The sequence below is a fragment of the Bos mutus genome, chromosome 3, assembly GCF_027580195.1.
Source record: "Bos mutus isolate GX-2022 chromosome 3, NWIPB_WYAK_1.1, whole genome shotgun sequence".
Classification (NCBI taxonomy): Eukaryota; Metazoa; Chordata; class Mammalia; order Artiodactyla; family Bovidae; genus Bos; species Bos mutus.
The window spans coordinates 12,618,946-12,646,133 of record NC_091619.1 but is presented as its reverse complement, the minus strand read 5'-3'; the positions used below and the strand labels follow the sequence as shown (position 1 = coordinate 12,646,133).

At 40.2% G+C, this 27,188-nt stretch overlaps 1 protein-coding gene across 1 annotated transcript; it reads right to left on the bottom strand.

The window, feature by feature from the left end:
* Nucleotides 1–555: 555 nt before the first annotated feature.
* Nucleotides 556–26,506, bottom strand: TBX19 (T-box transcription factor 19). Its single transcript, XM_005911120.3, has 8 exons — nt 26,310–26,506; nt 18,654–18,918; nt 16,916–17,050; nt 13,903–13,964; nt 12,696–12,757; nt 7,131–7,322; nt 4,781–4,916; nt 556–1,871 (listed from the first exon to the last, which is right to left on the bottom strand). The coding sequence occupies exons 1-8, from the start codon at nt 26,504–26,506 to the stop codon at nt 1,586–1,588; spliced, it is 1,335 nt and encodes a 444-aa protein (XP_005911182.1). The 3' UTR covers nt 556–1,585.
* Between the last annotated feature and the right edge of the window lie 682 nt (nt 26,507–27,188).

Here is a 27,188-nt window from a genome sequence, read left to right as displayed (position 1 = left end):
TCATCCAGGTCTGGAGACCTCACTCCTGTAGTGATCAGCACATCCAGTAGTGGGTAGAAAAGGAAAACCAATGAAACATGATTCTGCTCATTGGCTATGGCAACGGTCTAGAATGGTGCAGAGGTTGAAACCCTTATCTGATGAGATCCCAGGAGTATTTATCATTCTGTTTCTCTGTTCCAGGCAAGTCATTTTCAAATTTGGCTCTGAGACCATTGTCTGGAACACTTGTATGAAATGCAGATTCCTGGACTCCACCTCCAAAGATTCTGATTCAAGAGTTGTGGAGTGTGCCAAAGAATTTATTTCTCAGTGTTCCATGTGGTTCAGAGGAGGGGCTCCAAGGACCAGTGTCTGGGAACAATCACCCTAGCCCACACCATCTCCTTATACAACCAATCACTGAGAAAGGGCTGCACTGCAAATGTAACACCCAGAGTGTCCCCGATCTCCCGCTTTGACCTGCTGCCCATTATGGGACATATATCTCTGAGCTCTGCCCTCCGTGAGCTCCATAGCTGTCCTTTTCACATATGCACTTCACATGCATTCAGTTCAGCCAGTGTTTATTGGGTGCTTCCTATAGGATAGGCACAGAACCAGGTGCTGCTGTGGGGAACAGAGAAGAGAAGGCTGGGCCTCACCCTCAAGGGGCTCACAGTCTAGTGGAAGAGACACAGGTACTGAAAATACAAGGGAGCATGAGATGAACTCTGTAACGGAGGCAAAACCAGTGGGAAGGCAGGGAACCCAGGCAGATCAAATGCTTGGTGCAGCAGGTGATGCTCTGGTCAGTCCATGGGAGATAAGCAGGATTCGCACAGGTGGAACTGAGCAGAGAAGGAAATTTCAGGCAGGAGAGAAGGTACAGAGGTGGGAAAGAACACTGAATGTTTAAAAGATAGAGGAAGAATGTATGCCTTGACTGAAATAGAGGATACTAATGGGGTAACAGGGAGCTAAAGCTGGAGAAATGTTTTGAGGGCAGATGGCAGAGGAGATCAACTTTGATCTGTAGGTGATGGTAAGTCACCCAAGGTTTCTGAGCCAAGGAGCAACATGATTTCATTTCCTCAATTCTCAGTGCTATAACATGTAATTAACTCTACTTCTGTTAACTTCACTCCATGGCCTTACACCCTCTCTTGGTCTCAAAGCAGAAGCTCTGTGGCTACACATACCTTTAGGACTGTACAAAGTTATGATGCAGTAGCCTTAGGCTAGGTAAATTTTTAGCTCACTTACCAGCTTTACACTATGTCCACAGAACAGGAGGGGCAGCCTTCTAGAATCATTTGAGAGTAAGGGTCAGGGCACAAGGAAGGTACTCAACGAACTTTTGTTGCCTAAGCATGGCATGGATAAGCTGCGGAAAAAAATGGGAGCACAAAGAGAAAATGGTAGAGAGATGCAGGTGACAAAATTAGTGTCATCTAAACCAAACCGTTTCCTAGGAGGCTTCTGCTACAGCCCACTTCATTGGGTGGGGAGACTCTGCAGTCTGACTCACTGGGGTCAGTAGGTGGTTCTTCTAAGAGCTCTACATCTAGCAGATTCTCTACTGACACCTTCACTAGGATCCTGCTTAACTATGCAGTGAGGAGGGAGAATGGTGCCCACCCCTACCTGGGCTACCCCAGCCTGTAAAGGAATGTGAAGCCACTGCTGTCCAGGTGGACATGGCGATGCTGGTCAGCGAGGGCTCCCCCAGAACCTCCACACTAACCGAAGTGGGTGTCTGGGTGGAGACAGGTGAAGTCACAGCTGGGTTACCCAGGAGAAACGCTCCCGGGGAGTTGGCATGCACCTCTGAGCCCGACCCGGCGGGTCCCCCGCCACTGTTGTTGATGGTCCACAGGCATGGGTGTGGGCTGCAGAAACACAGAGAGAGAGAGAGAGAATGGTGATGATACTCCTAGACAGGAGTGCAGTCTGAGAGGGACGCGAGTTAGAAACAGTATCTAATCATGGCTTTATTTCCAGCTCTGACACACACTGGTCCCATTTCCGCAGAGAAGCAGCAAGATGTAGTAGAATAAGCATACAATTAGGTGTCCTGAGACCTGCATTTTGATGCTGGCCCTGCCTCTAGCAAGTTGTTCAGTTTTAACACAGCATTTTATTTCTCTAGGCTTCCTTTGCTGTCTGTGTAAATGGGCAGGGGAGTTGAAAGGATATTTGGGCAGTATCATCTGTGAGTAAGATCTCTCACTGGCCAAGAGAAGTGATGTGGCCTAATAACCAGGACAGAAATCTAGGTTTAAATCCTAGCATTACAGCTTATTAGCTCTGTGACTGTATACAAATTATTTAATAGATAAGCCTCAGTTTCCTTATCTTCAAGATTTGGAGTGATAATTAAACATATCTTACTAAATATTTTTATGAGGATTGAATAAGAAAATGACTACATGAAATCCAAAATATAGCACTCAGTAAATGGTGGTTGTATAATTAATTCTTCCATTCCAGGTTTCTACCTGTCAATTCTGGTCCCTGGTAGAAAGGCGGGGAACTGGACCACTTTCTTAGACTTTTCTATCCTACATCACTGGGTCACGAACTTGACTGTACATTGAAATCACTTAGGAAATTAAAAACATTTCTGACACTTGGGTTCTACCCCAAGAGATCTGATGTAATTAGTCTGGCATGAAGTATAAGAATTTTTTAAAGCTTTCCTATTGACTGTGATGTGCAGCCAATTTTGCACCTTAACATAGAACCTGGATTAAAATGACTGCAGTCAACAGGCAAAATAAGTTCCAGTATTTTCATCATCACTTTTCAGAGTCCCTACTTTGCTTGATAATAGGCTCATTACCCAATGACAGTACTGAACACATTTTGCTTTTCTCTAGCAAAATATTTAGTCAGCAATGAGTTAAACATGCCACCGATGAAACTAGAGGTAGAAATGCACTCTGCCATATTTCAGATTCCACAGACCTCATTGGACCATATGAAGCCTGCAGAAACCTAGATAGGCCATGGGGGTTGTTGGTTTTTTTAGCCAGCTCAGCTTGCTGGGATTCTGACCCCAATTCCCCAGGTTTCAAAAGAAATTCTTCTACAATAACAGTCAGAGCCCCTTTCTGAGGCTTCCTGGGCTGATTAAAAAACCATGGGCTCTGAGTTACTTTATTTACTGTCTTAGCTTCAGGCAGTTTTTAATGCCTCTGAGATTTAGTTTCTCCATCAGGAAAATAGGAATTTCAAAAGCAGCCTCATGGATGTCTTTGAATCCTATAAATGACTTACATAAAGGATCTAGTACAGAACTTGGCACATAGTAATTTGTCTAATAGCTTCAAGGACACTCTTTCCCTCACTTCCAATACAGCACCAATAAATGCATTTCCCTGAGGTCCTCTACTCAAGCACTGCCAACAGAAATAAAATGTGAGCCACAAATATGAGGCTAAATTTTCAAGAAGCCACACTTGAGGAAAGAATAAAAAGAAACAAATGAACTTATTATTAATACTATTTTATGTAACTGAAAATATTTAAAATATTATCATTTTTACATGCATCAGTATAAAAAATTATTAAGAATTTATTCTTTATTATCTACTGTCTTTAACATTCTGTGTGTTACAGCCCATCTAGTTTGGACCAGTTGCATTGCAAGAGTCCAGGAGCCAAAGCAGTTGGGGGCTGTTGCCTTAAGAGCACAGCATTAGATCCTCAAGGGCCATAGCAACATCAACATCAAAATCAAGATCACAGTTTACAGCAACATCAGCAACACCTGGAAGCTTGTTAAAAATGCAGAATCTTGGGCCCTAACCCAGACCTATTAATCAGATTGTGCAGTTGAGCAACATCCCAGGTGATTCTAATGCACATTAAAGAGTGAGCAGCATTGATGTGAATCAACGTTCTATGACCCTCAAACTTTTTTAGATCTGCAACTCATAAGTCATCTAACATCTACCCCCAAAAAAGATAGGACATCTTTTAATTTTGAATTGCTTTTTAGACCTTCTCAAAACTCTGCCTAATTATGTTGAACTTAACAAGACATATATATATTGATACAATGTTATTGCTTACAGTACATATTATGCTCTTTTTAATTTTGGTGTTCACCATAACTCTACAGAGTAGCTCATATTATTGCCATGTTACAGATAAGAAAGTTTAAGCTTAGTGAGGCTAAGAAAATTTCCTAAAGTCACAGAGTCAATAAGAAGTGAAACCGGGACTGAAGGCCACATTTGTCAGATTCCAGGCCCCTTTCCTTTCTACTCATCACACCGATTTCCAACAGTCAGAACTGAATGCTGGTCTCTGGTATAAGAGTTATGCCATGGGTCCTACAAGATCCTCTCAGCCCTATTGCCTGGGTTGAGGCCGGGGGGCCCAAAATCTGTCTACCTGTTAGAATGAGTAGCTTGTGAGGATATAGACAATCAAGGGTCTTGAGGTTTCAGTGCATATTTACACTTTTCCCTTTAAATTCCCTGATGCTACCACCATTGTTCACAGTACTTCTTCCTGACTTGAGACAAACAATCCCAGGCCACAATATCTTTTCCCTCTTAAAAAAATACCAAAGTTACAAATGAAAAGAGTACAGGACTGAGTAGGTGCTTTCTCATCACACTTTTTCCAGGGGTGAAGAGTTGACCTTGTTATTTTCACTTCTTAGTGGCTTAGAAGTCAGGACAAAAGCTTAGACCAAGGCATTCCAGGAAAAATATATGAATTCGAGGTCCCATGCCAAAAAGTAAACCTCCAAGAACAATGAGCAAGTTGATTGTGTTGGTCTTACCTAGGCCCTGGATTGACTGGTCCGCTGGTGTGGGGTACAGACAGGATGCTGGCGTGGGGTGTGGAGGATAAGGAAGTCCAATTGTCAGCTCCAGAGAAAACTTGCAGATTATTGCTGGAGCTTTCTATCAAATTCACTTTGGGGAAATAACAACAGTTCAATTTATGAAGCATGGAAAATATAAAGATGGTGACCAATGACATTATCCTAGGTCAAAATACAACCATGGCTTGTGCCACATGTGCCAACAGTGTGTTGATACTTTCTGAAGGAAACACGAGGGAGGAACTTAGGTTTATTGAAGTTTATTGAACGTCAACCATATGTCATGTACTGAAAGTGAAAGTTTCTCAGTCATGTCCAACTCTTTGCCACCCAATGAACTATACAGTCCATGGAATTCTCCAGGCCAAAATACTGGAGTGGCTAGTGTTTCCCTTCTCCAGGGGATCTTCCCAACCTAGGGGTCAAACTCAGGTCTCCTGTATTGCAGGCAGATTCTTTACCAGCTGGGTCATGTACTGTTCATCTTTTAATCTTTATAACAACTTCTCACCTCCATTTTATAGATGAGGCTCAGACAAGTGGAATGATTTTCCCTTTTTGACACAGATCTAACTCAGGTCACAATGCTTACATCCCCTTTAAAATGGGCCATGTCATCATCCCCTCAAAACAAGCCTAAGGCCACCAGTGCTTCAGATGAAATTCTAAGGATCAGGACCTATTTTTCATAGCAACCCCAGGGAGATTTAAACATTTCAGGAATAGTGTCTTCTATGTATTTGAATCTTCATTTGCACAAATAGTGCATATATAATAGAGAGGAAGAAGGGAAAGAAGATGGGAAGGAAGGAGGGGAAAGATAGGAAGAGGATTTCATGTACATCCCTGGCCAAGTCACTCCTTTTCATGGTGTGGCCTTCAGCCTCAACTCCTGCACCCACCATATTGCCTCCCTCCTTCTCCACTCTTCCCAAACCATTCCCAGGTAACCTAGGTTCTCTCCTCCTTCTGTACCTTTGCTCATACCACTCTCTCACATGGAATGCCCTTCATTTCTGCCTATGTCCCATGTCATCCATCTTTCACCCCTGCCCACTCCAACCTTTATCCTTTTCTATTCATTCTTCAAATCTCAACTTAAGCATTAAGCCCTCTGGTAAATCTAGCTGCCCTTTTCTTTCATTCCCATAGCACCATGGCTTGTGTGCTTTATAGAATGTTTCTCTAACTTTAATGTGCATAAGAATCACCTGGGGATTTTGTTAAACTGCAAACTCTTTCAGAAAGAGAACCTGAGAGTCTACATTTCTAACAAGTTCCTAGGGAATGCTACAGGTCTGAGGACCACATTAAAGTTCTCACTATACTGTATTAGGATTAATTATATATATTTGCATAACCCTAAGATCCTCCAGGGAATAAATTAAACCTTAATCACCTTCCTTACCCCCCTGCTTAGAAGAGTGCCTGGTGCATAGCAAATACTCAGATGTGTTTTGTGTGCTGACCCCAGGAAAGAATCAAGAAGTAAATGAGAACCCTGCTCAGTTTATGATATCATTAAGCTCCATTTTCTCCCTTCCTGGAAGCAGCTTGCTTCAAGGTTCCTGGGAGTAGCCAGCTATGGGGCACAGGGACAGGTAGCTGATGATCAGCAAAGTCATCTGCAGGTACAGAGCTCAGGATGTCCCTGAGGCTGGTATCCTAACACACTCCTCTATCTCCCATACCATGAACTTTACTTGTTTCCTTTAGTGTTAGTGTCCCCATATGAGAATAGAATCTCTGTGAGATGATTGGTTCTGTAATCTATTTTGTTCATGGACAAAACCTGGCACAAAGTCAACCCTTGATAAATATTTGCCAAATCAGACCAAAGCCTGGATGTAGGATGAGCTAGCTTCCCAAAACTTCCTAATGGCTCTCCAATACTGGGCCCAATATCTTCTGGACTGAGCCATGTACTACAACTGTAGAAAAGAGTCATGTGAGGGCAATGAGCTGAGCGTCTCAGAACTCCATGACTTAACTTGGCTTTTAGAGTGCAGCCTGAAACTGCTTAGTACACCAGTGCCCTGGGAGGAGGACTTTCACACCCATTAGAAATTGGGAGACTGGTTGTCTCCCAGCTTTCATAATTATTTGAAATAATTATAAAACACTAATAATGCTATAATGATATAGTCAACTATTAGTATATAAAACATCAAAATTTTAATATATAACAATATTACATATATTAGATAAAATGGATTCTATCTTCAGATATTTACTTCTACTAGTTGTTTATCTACTTCTTACCACCATCCACACCCCCAAGGGTATTGTTAGCAGAATCACACACCTGAGGGAGAATGATTTCTATGCATGTATGCAGAAGGGTAGGGAGCCTGCCGGTGGTGTCCTCGGATGCCAGGATAGTGCTCACAGCCATGGTGGGTGTGGGGAGCAGACAGAGGCAAAGGAGTAGTATACTGGTAATTGGTGTTTCCTGCTGTGCACACTCCATCCGGATTGGAAAAGATCCAGCCTCCCACTGGAAGAGATAAGAGGAAGACACAGAGGAAGACTCTGTGAACTTCCACGCCGAAAATCAGGTTACCAGCCACTTCGCATAGTTATATTTCTGAGTGAATGGCAATGTCTACCTGTGTGGAGTTAGATACTATCACCTCCACTGCTACTTCCCTTCCATGTTAGCAGCAAAGTTGGCTTCTTTGGAGATGGATGACAGGTCCTATCAAGTTTGGAAAATCTCTTAAGAAATGCTGGAATCACAGCTATATAAAATATTATTTGAATGTATAAGTTAATAGAAAATACAAAAGTTAAGTTGCTTCTGACTTAATTGGATTAAACGTCAGTCCACGAAGGAGATGTCAGATGATATATTAATCATTGATTAATAGCTACTAGGGAATGTTTAATTTGGTTACCCAGAAAGAATGGAGCCCTCCCTGTTTCTGCCAAATGATAAATTATCTTTAGTTCTCACTCCAAGCAAGAGGAGACATGATGCCTCCCATCACCACCCAACAAAGAGGATTCTGAAGGCAAAGAGAGAGGGAGATGGCTAGCACAACTTGATAAGAATCTTGCAAAACATTTTGGAAAACTGCAAAATATTTCACAGAAATGTGTTTGTGAAAGACCATCTCAATTGATGCAGAAAAACCATATGACAAAATTTAACACCCTATCATAATAAAAGCGTTCAATAAAGAATACAGGAAAATTGCCTCAACATAATAAAGGCCATATAGAACAAGCCCACAGTTAACACCATGCTGCTGCTGCTGCTGCTGCTAAGTCGCTTCAGTCCTGTCTGACTCTGTGCGACCCCATAGATGGCAGCCCACCAGACTCCCCTATCCCTGGGATTCTCCAGGCAAGAACCCTGGAGTGGGTTGCCATTTCACCACCATACTCAATGGTAAAAAACTGAAAGCTTTTCCTCCAAGATCATGAGCAGAACAAGAATATCCACTCTTACCACTTCCATTCAGCATCGTACTAGAAGTCCTAGTCAGAGCAACTAGGAATAAAGAAAAAGAAAGAAAGAAAAGGCATCCAAATTGGAAACAAAGAAAATTATCTCTGTTCATAGATGACACAATCTTATATGTTGAAAATTCTAAATATTCCACAAAAAAACTTTTATAATAAACAAATTCAGCAGTTGCAGGATACAAAATCAACACACAAAAATCAGTTGCATTTCTATACACTAACAATGAACGATCCAAAAAGTAACTAAGAAAACAATCCAATTTAGAATAGCACCACAATTAATAAAGCACTTTGGAACAAAATATACCTACAGGGAAAAGACTCGTACACTGAAAACTATAAAATATAGATGAAAGAAATTAAAGAAGATATAAATAAATGGAAAGACATCCTATGTTCATGGATTGAAAGGCTTAATATTATTAAAATGTTCATACTACCAAAAGAAATCTCTATCAAAATCCATAAGACACTTCTGTCAGAAATGTAAAGCAATACTAAAATTCATATAGATTCTCAAAGAACTCCAAATAGAACAATCTTGAGAAATAAAAATAAAGCTGGAGGCCTCACAGTTCCTGATTTCAAAACACATTACAAACCTACAATACTGTAAATAGTATGTGCTCAGTTGCCCATTTGTGTCTGATTCTTTGCAACCCCATGGACTGTAGCCTGCCAGGCTCCTCTGTCCATGGAATTTTCCAGGCAAGAATACTGGAGTCGGTTGCCATTTCCTACTTCAGGGGATCTTCCTGACCAGGGATCGAACCCAGGCTCCTGTGTCTCCTGCACTGGCGGGCAGATAGCTTACCACTGAACTACCTGGGAAGCCCCCTAATTAGTATGGTGCTGGTATAAAGACATACAGACCAACGGAAGAAAAGAGAGCCCATAGATAAACACCACTTACATAGTCAAATAATCTTCAACAAGGGTGCCAAGAAAGGATAGTCTCTTCAACGAACAGTGTTAGGAAAACTGGATATCCACATGCAAAAGCAATGAATTAAACTCATATTACACCATATAAAAATTTTGACTCTAAATGAATAAATGTAAGACCTATAAAACTCCTAGAAGAAATGCAGGGGAAAACTTCATGAAATTGGATTTGGCAATGATTTCTTAGATATGACACCAAAAGCATGGACAACAAAAGCAAAAATAGACAAACTATTTCAAACTTTAAAACTTCTGCACAGCAAAAGAAACAATTAACAGAGTGAAAGGGAAATCTATAGGATGGAAGAGAATATTGGCAAACTATAAAACTATAAAAGGGATTAGCATCTAGAATATGTAAAGATCTCTTATAACTCAACAATAAAACAACAAAAATCCTAATTAAAACAAGCAAAGGACTTGAACAGACATTTCTTCAAAGATATACAAAAAGCCAATATGTATATGAAAAGATGTTCAACATCACTATTCATTAGCAAAATGCAAAACACAAATCGAAACAAGATATCACCTCGTACTATTAGGATGGCCATTATCCAAAAAAGATCAGGAAATAATAAGTGTTGGCGAGAATGTGGAGAAATTAGAACCCTTGTGAACTGTTCATGGGGATGTAAAATGGTACAACTGGCATGGAAAACACTATGGAGTTTCCTTAAAAAATTAAAAATAGAAGTACTGCATGATCCACCAATTCCATTTCTGGCTATATACCCAGGAGAATTAAAGACATTCGCAGATTCATATTCATTGCAGCATTATTCGCAGTTGCCAAGAGGTGTAAGTAAGCTAAATGACCATCAGCAGATTATGGGATAGGCAAATTTGGTATATACATGCAAGTGAATATTATTTCAGCCTTAAAAAGAAGGAAATCCTATCGTATGGTACTATATGGGTGAGCCTTGAGGAACATTAGGATAAACAGAAGCAGCCAGTCATAAAATATATATATATATATATATATATATATATATATATATATTGCATTATTCCTCATACTAGGTATCTAAAGGCTATGGATATAGAGGTATAGAGTAGAACGGTGGTGGCCAAGGGTTTTGTTGGGAGGGAGGTGTGAAGAGATGAAGTTTGGTGAGTATATGTAGTTTTAACATGCAGGAATTGGGGTGGAGGGGGCAAGCAGGTGGTTCTGGGAATCTTTTGCACCAAAATGTGCATGTGATTTGACAATATTGTACTATACATACAACTCTAGTCAAGGTGCATTTTATACTGTGGTTTTAAGCCACAATAAAAAGTGTAGTTAGTATTATGAGGAAAAGGCTTTACTTCAAGTGAATTCACGGGAAAGGACAGAGAGGCCGTAGAACAAGAAACACATTCTTTCACCAACCAGCTCTCAACTGAGGGGCCCACAGATAAAGATTCAGACAGGACCAGAAATGTTCCTTAAGAATATTGACTAGGGATTGTCACCAGGGATTTTGTGATATGGAACTAGAACTTTTATTAAAACCATTTGCTTAATACTTCTTAAGTATAAGTAAACAAATTATACAGAATTCATATTACAAAATGTAGGTCAGTCATTCTTAATAAATCATTTTGTTATCTTCATTTTCTCTTTGTTGTATAGACATGTGGCTCAAGGGATCACTATCTGAATGACAGAATCAATATTCAGGTGCTCAGTAAGCAAAGCCAGGCAGAACTAGACTTCTGTTGTGAAGTTTGCCACATATAAGGATGTTTACCGAGAAGGTTGCAACACATGAACTTGAAACAGTGTGGTTCCACATGTGATCCCATCCTATACAAAATAGCTTTTCATTCCAGGTCAGTTAAAAAGTGCTTTTCTTGGATAAATTGTTAGAAATGTACCATCTCCCACAACTGAATCAGGAAGAAATAGAAAATATGAACAAATTGATTACCAATAATGAAATTTAATCAGTAATCAAAAAACTCCCAACAAATAAAAGTTGAATTCTACCAAATGTTTTAAGAAGTAAACATCTATCCTTCTCAAACTATCCCAAAAACTGAAGAGGAAGGAATGCTTCTGAATGCATTCTATGAGGCCAGCATCACCGTGATACCAAAACCAGACAACAGCACCACAAAAAGAAAGTCACAAAACAAAACAAAAGATAACATTGCACCACTATTTACAATAGCCAAGGAAATGAAGCAAATCAAGTGACCACCAAGAGATAAATGAATAAATAAGGTGTGTGTATGTATATATATATATATATATATATATATATATGTATACACACACACACACACACACACACACAGTGGAATATTATTCAGCCATAAAAAATAATCATGCCATTTTCAAAATCACGGATGGACTTAGAGGGTATTATACTAAGTGAAATAAGTCAGGTAAAAAAGATAAATACCATATGATTTCACTTATATGTGGAATCTAAAAAACAAGCCACATGAACAAATACAACAAAACAGAACAGACTCATAGAGAACAAACAAGTAGTTACCAGACGGTGGGGAGGAAATAAATAGGTGAGGGAGATTAAGAGGTACAAAATTCCAGTCACAAATGAGTCATGAGGATGAAATGTGCAGTATGGGGAATATAGTCAATAAGATTGTAATAACTTTTTATGGTGACAGATGGTAACTAGACAAAGAAAAAAAAAGACTCCTAAGAAAAGGGTTTTTTTAAGTTATTTTTTGAGAGTTGTTTCTCTTTATGTGGCTATACTGCCACTTCTGCAATGAAAAATGCATCGAACTTTAGGGGAAGGAGGGAGTAAAGAATTTCATAGCTGGAAAACTGTAGAAGGGATCTTAGCAAACCATTATACTCTGAATTAAAGGGTATCTCAGACACTGATGCTACTGACCTTGGATTACTGCTGCAGCTTTAGAGGGCTTGCTCCACTGTGGAGCCTCCTCTCTGTTCTGAGACATGGAGAGGGTGGCACCCTATCAGGTACATCCAGTCTACCTGCAGAATTCCAGGTATATGACTCCACTAATACTGTAGTTTTCCAGTCAACAAATACAGAAGTTTCCTCATGTGCAAAGCTGTGGCCTTCCTGAGGCGTGGCAATGGTGATAAACTCAAAAACCAGAAAGTACTAAGAATAAGGAAACCCCAAAGCAGGAGTGGAGTGTCAGGGTAGAACCTATAGCCAGAATGCACTTTTATGAGCTCTTTAGCCTCCCTGACACAAAAATGGGAGTCAAAGAAATTCACTATTTCCATTTTTGTCTCCTGCCTTGGATTTGTGTACACTCCCCCAGGAGCAGTGGTTCTCTCTGGGAGTTCTTGAAAGGGCATATACTTGTCTTGAGTGGGAGAAATAACCGTTGGGTCTTGATAGAATATTGGGAACAAGCCTGAAGCAGTCATGACAGGTAAAAAGTCTGAGTGTGGTGGAGATGCTCCTAGTGTAGCCCCAGGCCCCTCCTATCCAGGGTTCACCCAACTCACAGTGAGAATAGGTCACATGCTGGCTCTCAGACATAGCTTCTGGAATATCCTTGAGGTGGTTCCTGAAAGAGCAATGAAAGTGCACCATAGCTGTCCAGCTTACCATTCATATCCAGCATCAAGTACACCCAAGATTGTCTTTGGAGAGCAATAAATTTCTCAAAATAAGAAAATCAAACACTTTTTTCCCCTCAGACTACTATCTTTGCCCCATTCTCCTTCTCCTACTTTATGTTCTTATGCAATTGCTCTTTGAATTGCAACTTTATAGTCAATCCAATTTACCTTATTTACACCTATCACTATGTAGCTTGATCTTACTGATTTGTGGTCAGTGTTTCTGCTTGTTAAAATTCAAGCAATGATTACGGCAGCTAAGATTTGCATAGGACTTCAGGGCACAGTCGCATCTGTGATATGCTAGGTCCACCAATTATCCTGTGATAGAATATTACTACATGCTTTCGCAGATTTAGAAAGTGGGTCCCAGAAAAGCAAATTGACTTATGCAAGTCAGGAAATGGTAAAGCTAGGACTCAAAGCAAGGATCTCTCTCTCTCAAAGTCCTAAATATTTTTATTATATGACTTTTCTTATCTGAAAAAAGGTATTTCTTCTACATCATCAAAATTAAGTCAAATATTGACAGGACAGACCCCTGTGACACACTATTATAAATACCTGTCCATTAGTCTAGAGCCTTTATGATGAAAAAGAAAGATTAGACAGTTATAGGAATTAGTGTAAAGATTTGAAACAGAAACAACAAAATCTCAACACTTCAAAGGAAATCATTCACAACCCCCAGAAGTCTTTGACTTAAAGACATGAGCCTCTCACCTTTATGAATTACTCACCTTTCCTAGATGAAATCCAGCTTTAAAAAATTTATTGAAATTGTACTACTCAGATAACTATGGTAAAGGAAGATTGAATTATTTAAAATTTAAAATCACATTTCCTGCATTGGCAGGCGAATTATTTAACACTGAGCCACCTGGGAAGCCCCAGGTTCTCCTGGACCCCTATTATAAAGGACAAGTAATTATAAATTTGTTTTATCTTGCTGATTTTGTTGGACACTGAATTAAATATTAAAAACATGTTTCTATCAAAGGTAATGCAAATGCCACTAGTTAGTTCCTTCCAAGATTATTATAAACTTCATATTTGCAATTTGCATATTCCCTGAAATTTCTCTACTCACCTTTCCTTGGCATCCAAGAAGGCCTTGGCAAAAGGGTTGTACTTGATTTTGAGAGCTGTTATCTTGCATTTACAAAGACAAGTAGTGTTAGTGAAAGGAGAATATGCGTGGGGAACAGAACACTTTATCTTCACCTGTGAATTTCTGTAAAACCAGAATAATTCTCCTCTTTTTTTCTCCTCTCCATGTTTCTTTGCTTCCTTCTGCACAAAATCACTATTGCACTGTCCAACAAGCAACGTTTTATTGTCACATATGGTGAAAATGGCAAATGCAGTATAAAGTGAGCAAAGAAACGACAAAGCAACAAAATTGCACAAACCTGATGTGCTAAATCTAGCATTTATTCTATTATTCATTTTTTTCAACAGTAATTGAACACCCACCATCTGTCAGTTACTTTTCTTGTCACTGGGACACAAAGGAGAGGATACTGATGAACACCTGTCTCTAGACTCTCGAGTACAGACTAGAATCAACTCCCTGACCTCTTAAATAATCACTTACCCTTTGGGCCATGTTTACACACACACACACAAACTATCAATTCCACCTATTGTCACCCTTTATCTCCCCTGGGCTTAGCCTACTTCATTTTCCTTAGAGCCATCTGACCAAATATATATTTATCATTTTTATCCCTTCTCACCGGGATACAAGTGCCTTGAGTACAGTGCAGTATTACCAGCATGTAGGAAAACATCCAGCCTGTAGTAATACCCAACAAATATTTGCTGAATAAAAGAAGATTTTTGGCTCCCTCATCCACCCCTGTACCCATTCTCAGGGTGAATTTACATTGGCAGAGATACGTTGTCAGGAGACAGAGGCTCCGAGGTTAGAGTTTCCCAGGTTTGATTCCCTTGGGGCATGTCCAAGACCAGAATTACAGCATCAGGCTAGTAGCCTGTTGAAAACATAGCCTTAGCCTTGCTACTAGTTCAGAGGGAAACCTCCAGCATGTGTCCAGGAAAATCTGAGCACTTAGCCAGAGGGCAACCAGATGACAGGTTCCACCTGCCATGGACTAAGAGAGCAGGCAGCATGTCAGTGGATAAGGGACATTGTCCAGAGAACAGAGGAGGTCAGGATGTAGCCCCCAACTCCTCCCCACTTTCTGAAGTTGCAAAAGTCCACTCAACCTTCATAAACCCAGAGGCCATCCTACAGAGAGTAAAAGGGGATGAAAGGCAATCTGAGAAACAAAATGCATCAGCCTATAAAAACAGAACAGTTTTTGAGGGCCTGTTTAAATTTTCAGATATTTGGTTAATTTTTCTTTCCACTGACCTGCTAAAGGGCTCGGCTGAGAGGCCAGATTAGTTATAGAAAAGAAATTACATTTCCCTGCACATCATCTGTAGGCACTAAGGCAGTAGTTTCCAAACCTGGATGATCATCAGAATCCTTTAAGAAGACTCTTAAAACCAGATTCTGGGTATTCTCCCTGGAGATTCTGACTCAGTTAGCTGGATGGGAGCCTAAAAATCTTAAGCTTCCAAATAAAGAAATGCAAATTAAAGCCACAGTAAGATACCATTTTTTCTACCCTGTTGAATTATCAAAGCTGAAAATGTAGGTAATCACCAATGTTGAGATTGGTGTGGGAATTATAAATGGATATGCTCTTTGGAGGGAGGCAATGGGGCTTTGTCTATCACAGTTCTAAACATACACTCTCCTTAACAGAAAAATTCCATTTCTGAGTGCTTAATATTCTTTGCAGTGTTATTTATCATAGAAAATAAAACAACTGGAAATGACCTAAACATCATTTAGGTGGGAAACTGATTGCCTGAAATACAGTGTATCCTCTGCAATAATTTCAGAAAAGGAGATAAATCCTAATCCAATTTACATAGAAAGATATTCATAATGTACTCTTAAATACAGGGGGTGGGGAGAAATTTCATACTAATATGAACATGAGCCAATTTGTGTGAGGAAATCTATACACTGTGCATATTTATAAATGAACAGACTATGCGTGGGAAAAAAGCACACTCTAAGCTATTATTTGTAGTGTCCCTGGGGTGTAGGATTCACAAAATAGGGAAAGAGTAAATTTTTACCTCTAACTTTTCATTTCATTGTATATACTTCCATACTAGTTGTTTATCATGTGAAGTTTTTTTAAATAAACATGTATAATTACCATTAAAAAAATTTTTTAAGGGTGGAAGAGGGATGAACTGGGAATTTAGGCTTAAATGCAAACTATTAAATACATAGAATGGAAAAACACCAAGATCCTTCTGTATAGAATGGGGAACTATATTCAATATTCTGAGATAAACCATAAAAAAAGAACATAAAAAAAGAATACATATATATCTATGTATAACTGAATCACTTTGCTGTACAGCAGAAAATAAAAACATTGTAAATCAACTATACTTCAATTTTTAATCTTTCAAAGTTTAAGCAAAAAGAATCCAACCGATCAGGTATCCTGGTGACCAGCAGTCCTGGAAACTCCTATAGTATGTGGATGAACCAAAAAAATTTTGCTCCCACAGAGTTTACGGAGGCCAAATGCTGGCTCCTCAGCTGTAACCATCAGAGTGGCCCAAGTTAGGCAGGAAAAGGTCTACATATGGCCCCAAAAGAGCTAACAAGTGGGACAGATAGTATAACACAAACCCAAAGAGGGTGCACGATTGGATCAATTCCCACAGACTTGCTTTAGAGCAGGAGAGATGCTTAGCTCTGTCAGGTCAAGGGCCTGGAAACAAAGATCCTGCATTTCTGCTGGTTTTATTACAACGCACCACTGTGCCTTACTGGCACCAGGAGAAGAAACACTGGTGGAGCTTTGGCAAGCAGGGAGAAGGAGGTGGAAAGTGATTACCACACTGTTCAACTTGGTCTCTACCGAGTCTTTCTGAGTATATCTGAATGTTAGCAAACCTACCTTTCATCCAAGTTTGGTCATAGCAATAAAAGCACCACTCCCTAGTCCCACTACACTCCCCCAGGTGACATTTACACATACATACACACACACACTCACCTCCTCGTTCTGATAGGCAGTCACAGCTATGAACTGGGTTTCAGGGAAGGAGCAGTTCATCACCATTCGATGGGCATCTCCAACACGCACTATGTGAACCTGGGGTTCATATTTATGCAGAGAATTCAACATTATCTGTTTAGGTGGAAGAAGAGAGAGGACACACAAAGCCTGAGGCATCACAGGTTACAGATGACCCAGCACCTCTGATTAGTCCTAAGGTTAACATTTAGGGCCACACACATTGATCCCCAGTCATCTGAGCTGCCACTGTCTCTCTGAGAAATTATTGAAGGGAGATTTTTTAGAAACTCTTAAGGAGAATAACTTTGGAGCTGCTTATATGAGCGTGACTAAGTACATACACACATAAGAGGGTGAAGAGTGGGTTGCCAGAGAAGAGCTGGTCTAAAGAGTATTCAGTTTTCTGCCAAAATCCTGGCTTCCTTTTTTTTTTTCCTCCTATTTTCAGCACAACGGTATGAATTTTGCTCTGTTAAAACATACTGTTTTTCTTCCTATGAGAAAGTGTGTTAGTGTTAGTAGCTCAGTCATGTCTGAATCTTTGCAACCAATCTAGCCCACCAACCTCCTGTGTCCATGGAATTCTCCAGGCAATAATACTGGAAAGGGTTGTCATTCCCTTCTCCAGGGGATCTTCCTGATCCAGGGATCAAACCTGGGTCTTCTGAATCACAGGCAGATTCTTTACCATCTGAGCCACCAGGGAAGCCCCCTAGTAAGAAATCCTAATTGTCTCAAAATCCTGACAAAGGGCTGAATTACCTAAAAAGTAATGATAGCTGACATCTGCTGGTTATATAACATCCACTCTTTGTGATTCAAATCAAAGGTTTATTCAAAGTCTCCTGTTGTGAAAACTGGGAGAGATTAATAGTTTACTTTTCAATTTCCTGATTCAATAAAGAACTGGAAACTTCTGAATATTGCAGAGACTTAGGAAGATGACTTACCATTCTTAAAACAAGAACCCCTACATCCCAGCTGGACTAGCACAGAGATCAGAGAAGGGGTAAAATGTCTAAGGGCTTATGAGACTGACCAAAGTGAAATCTGGGGGAATAAGACCTCTTCCCCCAACTGGGTCTAATCCCCCCAAACAGTCTACATTTTATAAAGCAAATAACAACCTTGCACAGCACACTAGTATGCACAATCCTACCAGAGAAAACAAAAGAGTAAAAAGCCTCAAAATCTTGTTTACTCTAATTGGAGACCTTAAATAAAACCCTCCTTATTTAAGGTTTGTTTGGATTCTTTTTCTGAAAACCCAAAGCTGATTCAATATTCTATTGATAATTATCATAATGCCCAAGTGGAGGGAGCAATTATTTCATTTAGGAGCAGGTTTTTATCAAGATGCCACTTACACCAGAAAAAAAAAAGGGAGAGGGAATAACAAAACCCTGGGACCCACAAACATCTCCCTCCTCCCTGGCTTGGTAAAAAGCACCGCACACAAGGCAAAACTCTGAAAGGCCCCTGATGATTAAGTAAACTACTGCACTCTCTCACTCTCTCTTAACATCAGGAAGTCCATTAAAAACTGAAAGCACCAATTAAGAGCTGTTTATTCCTGTTCACATTTGGACTCCGGGGAATAATTGGCTTCTGTGAGAGAAGAGGTCGGTGAGGACCCCCTAATTGCCTAAATGCACCCTCGATATTTCTTGATGACTGTTGTGGGGCAGCCGGGTGGCCAGGCTACCGAGCATACCTGCCCACCTCCGTTGAGCTTATTGGTCAGCTTCACTTTGCTGAAGGAGATGGGTGCCTTCATCCAGTGGGCACCGAAGTTGGGGGAGTCTGGGTGGATGTAGACACAGCTGTGGCTGGAGACCTCTGGCTTGCCTGCAGGCACCCATTCTCCATTGACGTACTTCCAGCGATGACTGTCCGTTGGGACAAAGTCCAGAAGGAGTGAGTACATGGCATTGGGGTCCAGCCCTGTGATGCTAATCTTTAGGACCGGGAACATCCGTCTAAAAGAAAAGGCAGAAATTGAGCCACAAGAAGGATATTAGAATGTTAGGAACATTCTAATATGTCCAGTCCTCTCTCTGCTCAGAGGAGACTGTCCTTGGACGGCTCTGGTGATGCAGAAAATGCACAGGGGAAGCCAAATAAAGAGGGGCCAGGCCAGCAGCCTCAAACTCAGTCAAGCCTCTTTTTACCAATGTATTTTATATTGAGGTTTTACTTTTAAATGTTATGCTCTGTTTTCAAGTCTGAAAATCACTGATCTAGTCATTCGACTAGAATGAAATTCCTCCTGAAACTTGAGGTGTTATAGACAGGCGGGTGCCAGGTCTTCACAGAGCTTCCTTCAAAGGTTTTTTCTCAGCATACATCAGGTTTTCACACTACTGCCACAGAGTAGACCTTCTCTGTAACAGAAAACAGTTCTAAATAATAGTAACAGTGTTAATACAGGAAACATGGTTTGTGGTAAAGGCAGTGAAGCGGACCCTTAACTCTACATATTTAGACCAGTTCCTTCCCTGCATGTTAGAGGCTTTAATGCCCCTGCGTGCACTTTGAGAAGGGTGAGGGATTCCGCATTCTGCACTTGTGTACCAGGGCAACCATCTTCTCACTGAGCATCTTGTGGGAATTTGTGTTCAAGAAATACACTTTGAGGACTTCCCTGGTGGTCCAGTGGTTAAGAATCTGCCTGCCGATGCAGAGGACATGGGTTCAGTCCCTGGTCTGGGAAGAGTCCACGTGCTATAGGGCAACTAGGCCCTTGAGCCACAATTACTGAAGCCTGCATGCTATAGAGCCCTCAAACCGCAACCAGAGAGTAGCCCCAACTCACCACAACTAGAGAAAATGTGCACCCAGCAACAAAGACCCAGTGCAGCCAAAAACAAATGAATAATTTCTTTTTAAAGGAAGAGGTATACATTAAGACACGATGATCTGGATTTGCTGGTCCTTCTCCCACCCTCTGGGGTGTTCCCAGGTGGTTCAGTGGTAAAGAATCTGCCTGCCAATGCAGGAGACGTGGGTTTGATCCCTGGGTTGGGAAGATCCCCTGGAGAAGAAAATGGCAACCTACTCCAATATTCTTGCCTGGGAAATCCCATGGCCAGAGGAGCCTAGTTGGCTACAGTCCACAGGGCCCTAAAAGAGTCGGACACGATGTAGAGATTAAACAGCTGCAGCAGCAGCTCCTACGCTCTAAGAAAATACCAGCAAGCTTACTGTCACAAATATTTGGAGAAGCCATCTTACCTGGCTTCTGATTCTCTTTAGCTTATTTTTCCTTCACCAAGCTTTCTAAGTTGCTCAAATCTCCTCAAAAGACCTAGTTTCCATACAGACACCCCTACCACCTCCTGATTGCCCCAGAAGCTATCTTTTTTGTCAATACATCTTTGAAAATCTGAGTCCCCAAGTTGAGAAGCTAACAAATTAGGGTCCAAAAACTTGCTACTCAAAGTGGTTCATGACTCAGCAGCAGAAGTAATCAGAAATGCGGCAGCTCAGACCTAACTCCAGACATACACAATCAAAATCTGTGCTTTTCAAAATCTCCAGTTAAGTCACCAGAACTTTAAAGCTTAAAATGTACTGGTCTAGGGTATCTTTAGCTTTTAAGATAGCAACTAAGGAGACATCCAAGGGAGTAAAGGGAGTCACTTGGAGGATTTGTGCTTCTATTAAGGTTGGGAAGAGAATAAAAAGGGGGAAACTGAGTATGTCCACTGCTAAAAGAAGGAGTCCAAGGATGCCAGGTATGGAAACATTAAAAGCATAATGGGTATAGATGAGGGACTGGAGGGTCACCAAGAGAATCCTCCTGTACCCAGTAGTGCCTAGTTTTGAAATAACGTACAATAAGAACTGTCACATATGGAAAGTGAAGAAATTGAGCAACAGATAATAAGGGCTGGATCTAGAGATGGACTCAAGCCATCCAGGCTCCTCAGTCTTCTGAGCTTAAATTGCATGGGCTCCCTGAATACTCTGGACAGACAGGATATTTTTCCCCTTGGTTCATCCACCTCATCAACACTTCCTTCCAACTCTTTGCTGGGTCCTTTTCCAACTTAGTCCTCCAGCTGTGTATGTATAACGGGGATCTGTTTTCAGCAGCCGCTCTTTTCTAAATGCCCTGCCTTAGAGACTACTTCAAAACTCATGACAGAAGACAAAGAACCTGGGGGAGTTTACACCAACCAAGGTTTATACCCTGGAATGGCTCCTAGCAAGCATTTAATAGATAGTAAATAGATAGTACCTTTGAGTACTAGAGGCTGGGTGAGTGAGATAATGAAAATGAAGCTTGGTGAGTTTAAGTAAACCAACTTAAGTCCATGTATTCAGGAAGAGTGCAAGTTAACACCTAACAAACTGAACTATAACCTACATTTGAAATCATTCCTCATACTCACTAGATGGCTATAATAATAATAATAATAATAATAAAAGGTGAATAACAGCAAGCATAGAGAAATTGGAACGCTCATACATTGCTGGTGGAATACACAATGGACCAGCCACTCTGGAAAAAAAGTGAGTCTTGTAATTCCTCTAACAAATTAAAATACAGAGTTACCATATGACCCTGTAATTCCATGCCTAGGTGTTATGTGCATGAGTAATGAAAACATACACCCATGTAAAAACTTATATACAGACATTCATAGTGGCATTATTCATTACAGTTGAAAATCGGGAACAAGCCACATGTCCAATATGAGTGAATAAATAAAATGAAGTATATTTATACAGTGAAATGCTATTTGTCAATAAAAATGCTACAACACAGATGAAACATGAAGACATTATGGTATACTTTAAACAAGTTTTTTGGATTGTACAGTATGTAAATTATCAAAATAAAGCTGTTAACAAAAAAAGTAAATAAAGAAAAAGAAGTAAAGAAGCATCCTGGTTCTTAGAAGAACACATGTAAAACATGGTAGGACCATTTGTTGCTTTAATCTCTAATACTTCATTTGCTGAGAATTTTATCATTATTTTTCTCTTTTATCACTACAGAAATGAACTGAGATGCTATGTATTTTTATCTTCTTTATACCAATGATGTCATAAATGTCACCAATGTGAATAAATGTCAACTTGCCCAAAGTCTTATAACTAGCACCCTGCCTCCAAGCCAAGTTCAGCACCTCCTGCTCTCCTCTGCCTCTTTCTCTAGCCTCGCAAGGACTGGGATGTGCTATCTCTTTACTTGGGGGCAACACTCATGACCAGGCTGTTTTCAGGGATGAGCTGCACTTCTTTGATCTTTTCTCCCTTTTCTTCCAAGGGAAATCTTTTCTCCCTTTTATTCCATCTCTGTGGCTAACCACAGAGACGGCCAAGAATCTTTGAGAAGCTGAGAAATATGTAAACCAATCCGTATATCAGAGAGAGAGAAGCAAATGTAGTAGGGAATACAAGCACTGCCCAAAACCATGCTTGAGGAACCACACATGCTTAGGCTTGGCCATGAACTCTGTATTGTTTAGCTATGAGGCTAGTTTCTCAGTTTTTATTTCTCTTACAGGGGATCTTGAGAGCCAGCACTGCTGAAAGAGGCTGTGAGGACTGAGATCTATCGGAAGAAAGAGGGCAGACAAGGCAGATTTCCTAGGTGGGGAAACAGCAGAGATGGTTAAAGGCAAAAATCAGGAAGTAAACCCCTTCTCTTTCCCACCACAGAATTTTAATAATCATAAAGCATTCATCAGCGTTTTGGAGCGTGTGTGTATGCAGACACATGGGGCATGGATGTTTAGACTTATATGAAGATGAGAGAAGGAGCAAGAAATCAAAGTAGCCTGGTTAGAGGCTGCTAAGTCTCTTCAGTCATGTCCAACTCTGTGCGACCCTAGAGACGGCAGCCCACGAGGCTCCCCCGTCCCTGGGATTCTCCAGGCAAGAACACTGGAGTGGGTTGCCATTTCCTTCTCCAATGCAGGAAAGTGAAAAGTGAGAGTGAAGTCGCTCAGTCGTGTCTGACCCTTAGCAACCCCATGGACTGCAGCCCACCAGGCTCCTCCGTCCATGGGATTTTCCAGGCAAGAGTACTGGAGTGGGTTGCCATTGCCTTCTCCATGGTTAGAGGCAGATCACACAAAAACATATGATCCTCATAAACTGCAATTGTAAGCTTCAGAGAAAAATCTCCATAGACTACAGGGACATGGAAAATTTTTCCTGATGTACAACATTGGTTTTCTCTGTTCTTGCACCACTATACCTTCAGGGCCCTGGTTGCGTCCCACTATGAGCATTAGCTCATCGAACCAACATCTCTAAATCACTGGGAAGTTCAACTTAGCGATCCTAACATTTTATGATAACAAATGGATACACCAATTACATCAGAAATTCTTCCAATTTATTAAAATCTTCTCAAGGCAAATTTAATCTGAATGAAATCAAATTATTCAACTTCATGGAAATACACATGAAATATAGCTTTTCCCCCTAAGGCAAATATGTTACTGTAGAGAAAACAAAAGTTACAAGAGATTTCACTTATTTGCCACTGAAATCTGAAATAAATCTTTTTGTGCAACCTAAAATACAAGTTCCTAGCTTAAAGGATGGAGATGAAAGGAAGTATTTACAAGCCGATGCACTAGAGATGATTCAAATGATTCTAAGGAGGTATTATAATTGTTATTGTTATGTCTGAAAGGCTATTGAATATCAATAACTAAGCATTTTCAATAAAAAAGGAGGGGAAGAAAAGAGAGCAGAGAGAAAAGAAACGGTAAAACAGCATGAGGAAGGGACAGGAGAAGGAGAATGAAGAACCATCATAATCCCAGTTTCTGAGGCTAATTCACTGTTTTTCAGGGAAAATCTCTACTACTTCTGATCAATGTCAGAAGCAAGCCTCCTATTTATGCATATAAATAGATGTCCATTTGAAAATGAGTCCTTTAATTCATCATCCCATCTATGCTATTTTAAAACTTGCTATTACACAGGACAATTATGCTCAGGAGTACAGGAGATATCTGATTAACCCCACCAAAGATTTAGAAAAGTCAGAAAGTTAACTGACTACAGGGACAGGAGGGTAACATGAATGAAAAGGACCAAGACTAGGTATTAACTACCAGGAATGTTCTTTCCAGGGAAGGGCCACAGTTCCATCTGCCTTAGGCTCAGGAGTTGGTATGAAAGGTAAGGATGGGGCATCTGGAGGAGACATTTGGGTCTACTGACAGAGGAAAATAGGTCAAAAGCAGTGATACAAGGTTAGGAGAAAAAAGAGGGAAAAGAGAGATGAAGAGGAGAATAAAGAAGACAGCAAAACAAGAAAGATGTGCCTATATCAAGAACAGGAAAGTGTTGCTAACAGTTTATTCTGAGAAACTAAACAGACTGCAAGTAATTCCAGATCACACTCATTCGTTACCAACTGCATTAATTTCTTAGAGATTTGTCTTCCCTTCTTTATCTGAAATACAAAGGGAACTATCTCCTGGCAAAATCTTGACCACGAGGGGTTCAGAGATCCTAAGAAAAGATTTAAGTCACTGAGGAGGTAAAATGTCAGCAGGACCTCCACAGAAAATAAGAATAATCACATTGACCATAATTAGACTTTTTCTACAGAGAATAATTTTCACATAGTTAATGAGTTTAGATACGTGAAGACTTCTCAACTTTAAATATGGAGAAAATTATATAGGTGCAAAAAAGCAAGAGAAAGCTCTTCTAAAATTGTAAAAGAACATATCAATATGACATAGTATTAAGTTGAATTTTATAATGGTTTTCAAAATTTTTATTTATTCCTCATTCAAATATATGGACTGTATTTTTACTTGATTATTATACTTATTTTAATATCATATATGACCACTTTGACAGCCAAATAAATAGTATGAGGCTAAGTATTAGTGTAACTAAAAGAATAATAAACAGAATGGTCTACCTGTCATCAGATATCATAAAACTTTTAAAATTGTATCATCACTCATCTTTAAAAGGAAAGAAAGTATATCCAGTTTTAGGAATTAGGGATAATTCTTTGAAATTACAAACATGTTTTCTATTTCTTTTTACAGAATATAATGTGTCAATACAGATCAAAAGTAAGAATAGGTGAAATTATAATTAAAATTATTTAAAATAACAAATTCTATATATGAAATAAATATGGGACCCATTTAGAGAGAGAAAATATAAGTATCAAGCAAGATTGATATTCCTGCTACTATTAGTAATCACAATTTATTGAAAGGCCATTATCTCTAGAACAATTTTTATTTACAAAGCACTGTAATGTCACACAACAACACTCTAGTTCATAATTTTACCAGATAGAATGGTTCATTCTCTATGCCATGCATTTTATTCAGAAATGGAAAAGTGAGAAGTCAGGAATGAAAGTGTTTTTCACAAGGACAAAAGCCTGCCAGAATTTCAGCTAGCTTGGATTTTTCTCTCATTGGAAAACAGAATTTCTCTCAAAGGTCACAATCTTTGAGATTGTGCTGAAGCTAACCATATTGAAAATACCTTTCAATGTACTTTTTTGACCATGTGAACAGAAAGATCAATATCACATTAATATTGGGAGCTGTTTGGCAAAGCTTGGGAGCAATACTTTCTAAATATTTTTATCTCCTTTACTAAACAGAAACCCCTAATATTACCTTAGACAGTCACTTGGCAGAAATAGATTTAATATAATCCAAGAAATGCCAACAGAGACTCCATTTCAGTTAATCCCTAATTTGTTGCAATGAAAACACAGAAGGCATCTTCTCTTTTCTCAGTCAGTATATTATGGTTTCATTAACTATTACTGCAATGGCTTTCATACTGTCACAGACACACACAGTTTCAAATGAACACTCACCACAAACACACAGGAAGAAGCAAGTGTAGTAATAGGAAGTGAGATTAAATTTGCCTTTTAGCCTCTGAATCTTCAGCTTGTCAGAAATGTCTCGCAAGTTTGCTATACTTCAGACAAAATCACCCAGCTTCCAGATAAAGTTGCCTTTTATTTTATCTTATCTGAATGGAATTGGGGTTCAAAGAATAGTTATCTGCTCCAGGATGTACAGTCAGTCAAAAATTAACATTATTTTCTGACATTTGAGTGCATTTCCCAAACCCACGGGACATGCCCCCCTTTACAGTAATTTCAAAGTATTTCTTCATTTAAAATGCAGGCAAAACAGGTGGCTTCATCCTCCACTTCTCTAACGATCTCAGAGAAATTAATTAAGTTGGCTGGGGGAAAGCCGTAGGAGACTGTCCTCGGGAGTGTTTAATCAGACCCCGCTACCTCTGAGTGAAGAGCTGTAACCTTTTCTATGTTCGAGGGGCCTTGCCTCCCTTGCCAAGCCCCAGCCAGCCCAAGTAGAGCCACAGATAATCTCACCTGCCGTTCTTGGTCACGATCATTTCGTTAGTGACTTCCTTGAACCTCTGCCAGAGAGGGGCATCCTCCAGAATGATCTGAAGTTGCTTCTCTGTAGGGTCGCCTTTTTCCCTCCCTGCCTGAAGCTCACTTTCCACCACATTGAGCAGACGAGAAACAGTTCCATCACAGGTCTTCTGAGTGTCCAACTCACTCATGGCCACAGGCCCCTCTCAAACTTTGCTGAGAAACGGTAGTTACTTTGCCGGCTTCCACCTCTTTCCTCCTGTCACTTGCCTGCTTTTCAAATCCAGCTGGACAGTGCCTGGGAAGCTGGGGAAGAGATGCCTAGTCTCTTGCCTAAGCTCCTAGCATGACACCCTGAAAGTCTACAAATTATACCACCAACCTGTTAAGCTTTAGTTGGGGGTGGGTGGGAGGGGAGAGGTGGGGAAGAAAAAGCCCTCTCTTGATTACTCACAGGATCAGGTGGGAGAAAGCCTGGCTTTCCCATTGGCTGCTGTGTATAGAGTAGATATTTAAGAAGGGTACTCCATCCAAATTATCAGGCTTTTATCTTGCTGTACCTGAAGAGGTCTAATCGGTGTACTGAGGACCATTTTCCAGTTAATTAAAATTGTTGTGGGCCCAGACTGTAACAATCAGGCAAATCACATTTGTGTATAAATCATGGCTTGTGGTATCTATAGGGAAAAGAAGGATCGAAAACCTTGATGCCAATACAGGATTTCCTGACACAGTTGAGAACCAAACCACTGGCTCTGAATAGAATAGAATATATGGAAGGCCAAGGGCATTGTGCCAAGGAATATGACAACTGTACCACAGAAGAAAGGAAGATGCTCTGTGTGCCATCCACTCCAGGGTCAGAAGTCAGGA

Excerpts from the sequence above, each read along its gene's own strand:
- TBX19 (XM_005911120.3), bottom strand. The coding sequence starts at position 26,506 with ATGAGTGAGTTGGACACTCAGAAGACCTGTGATGGAACTGTTTCTCGT. Across the intron at positions 13,965-16,915 it reads CTGCCTATCAGAACGAGGAG|ATAACAGCTCTCAAAATCAA; the intron begins GTGAGTGTGTGT and ends TGTAAATGCAAG. Across the intron at positions 1,872-4,780 it reads CCAGTCAATCCAGGGCCTAG|CCCACACCCATGCCTGTGGA; the intron begins GTAAGACCAACA and ends GTGTTTCTGCAG.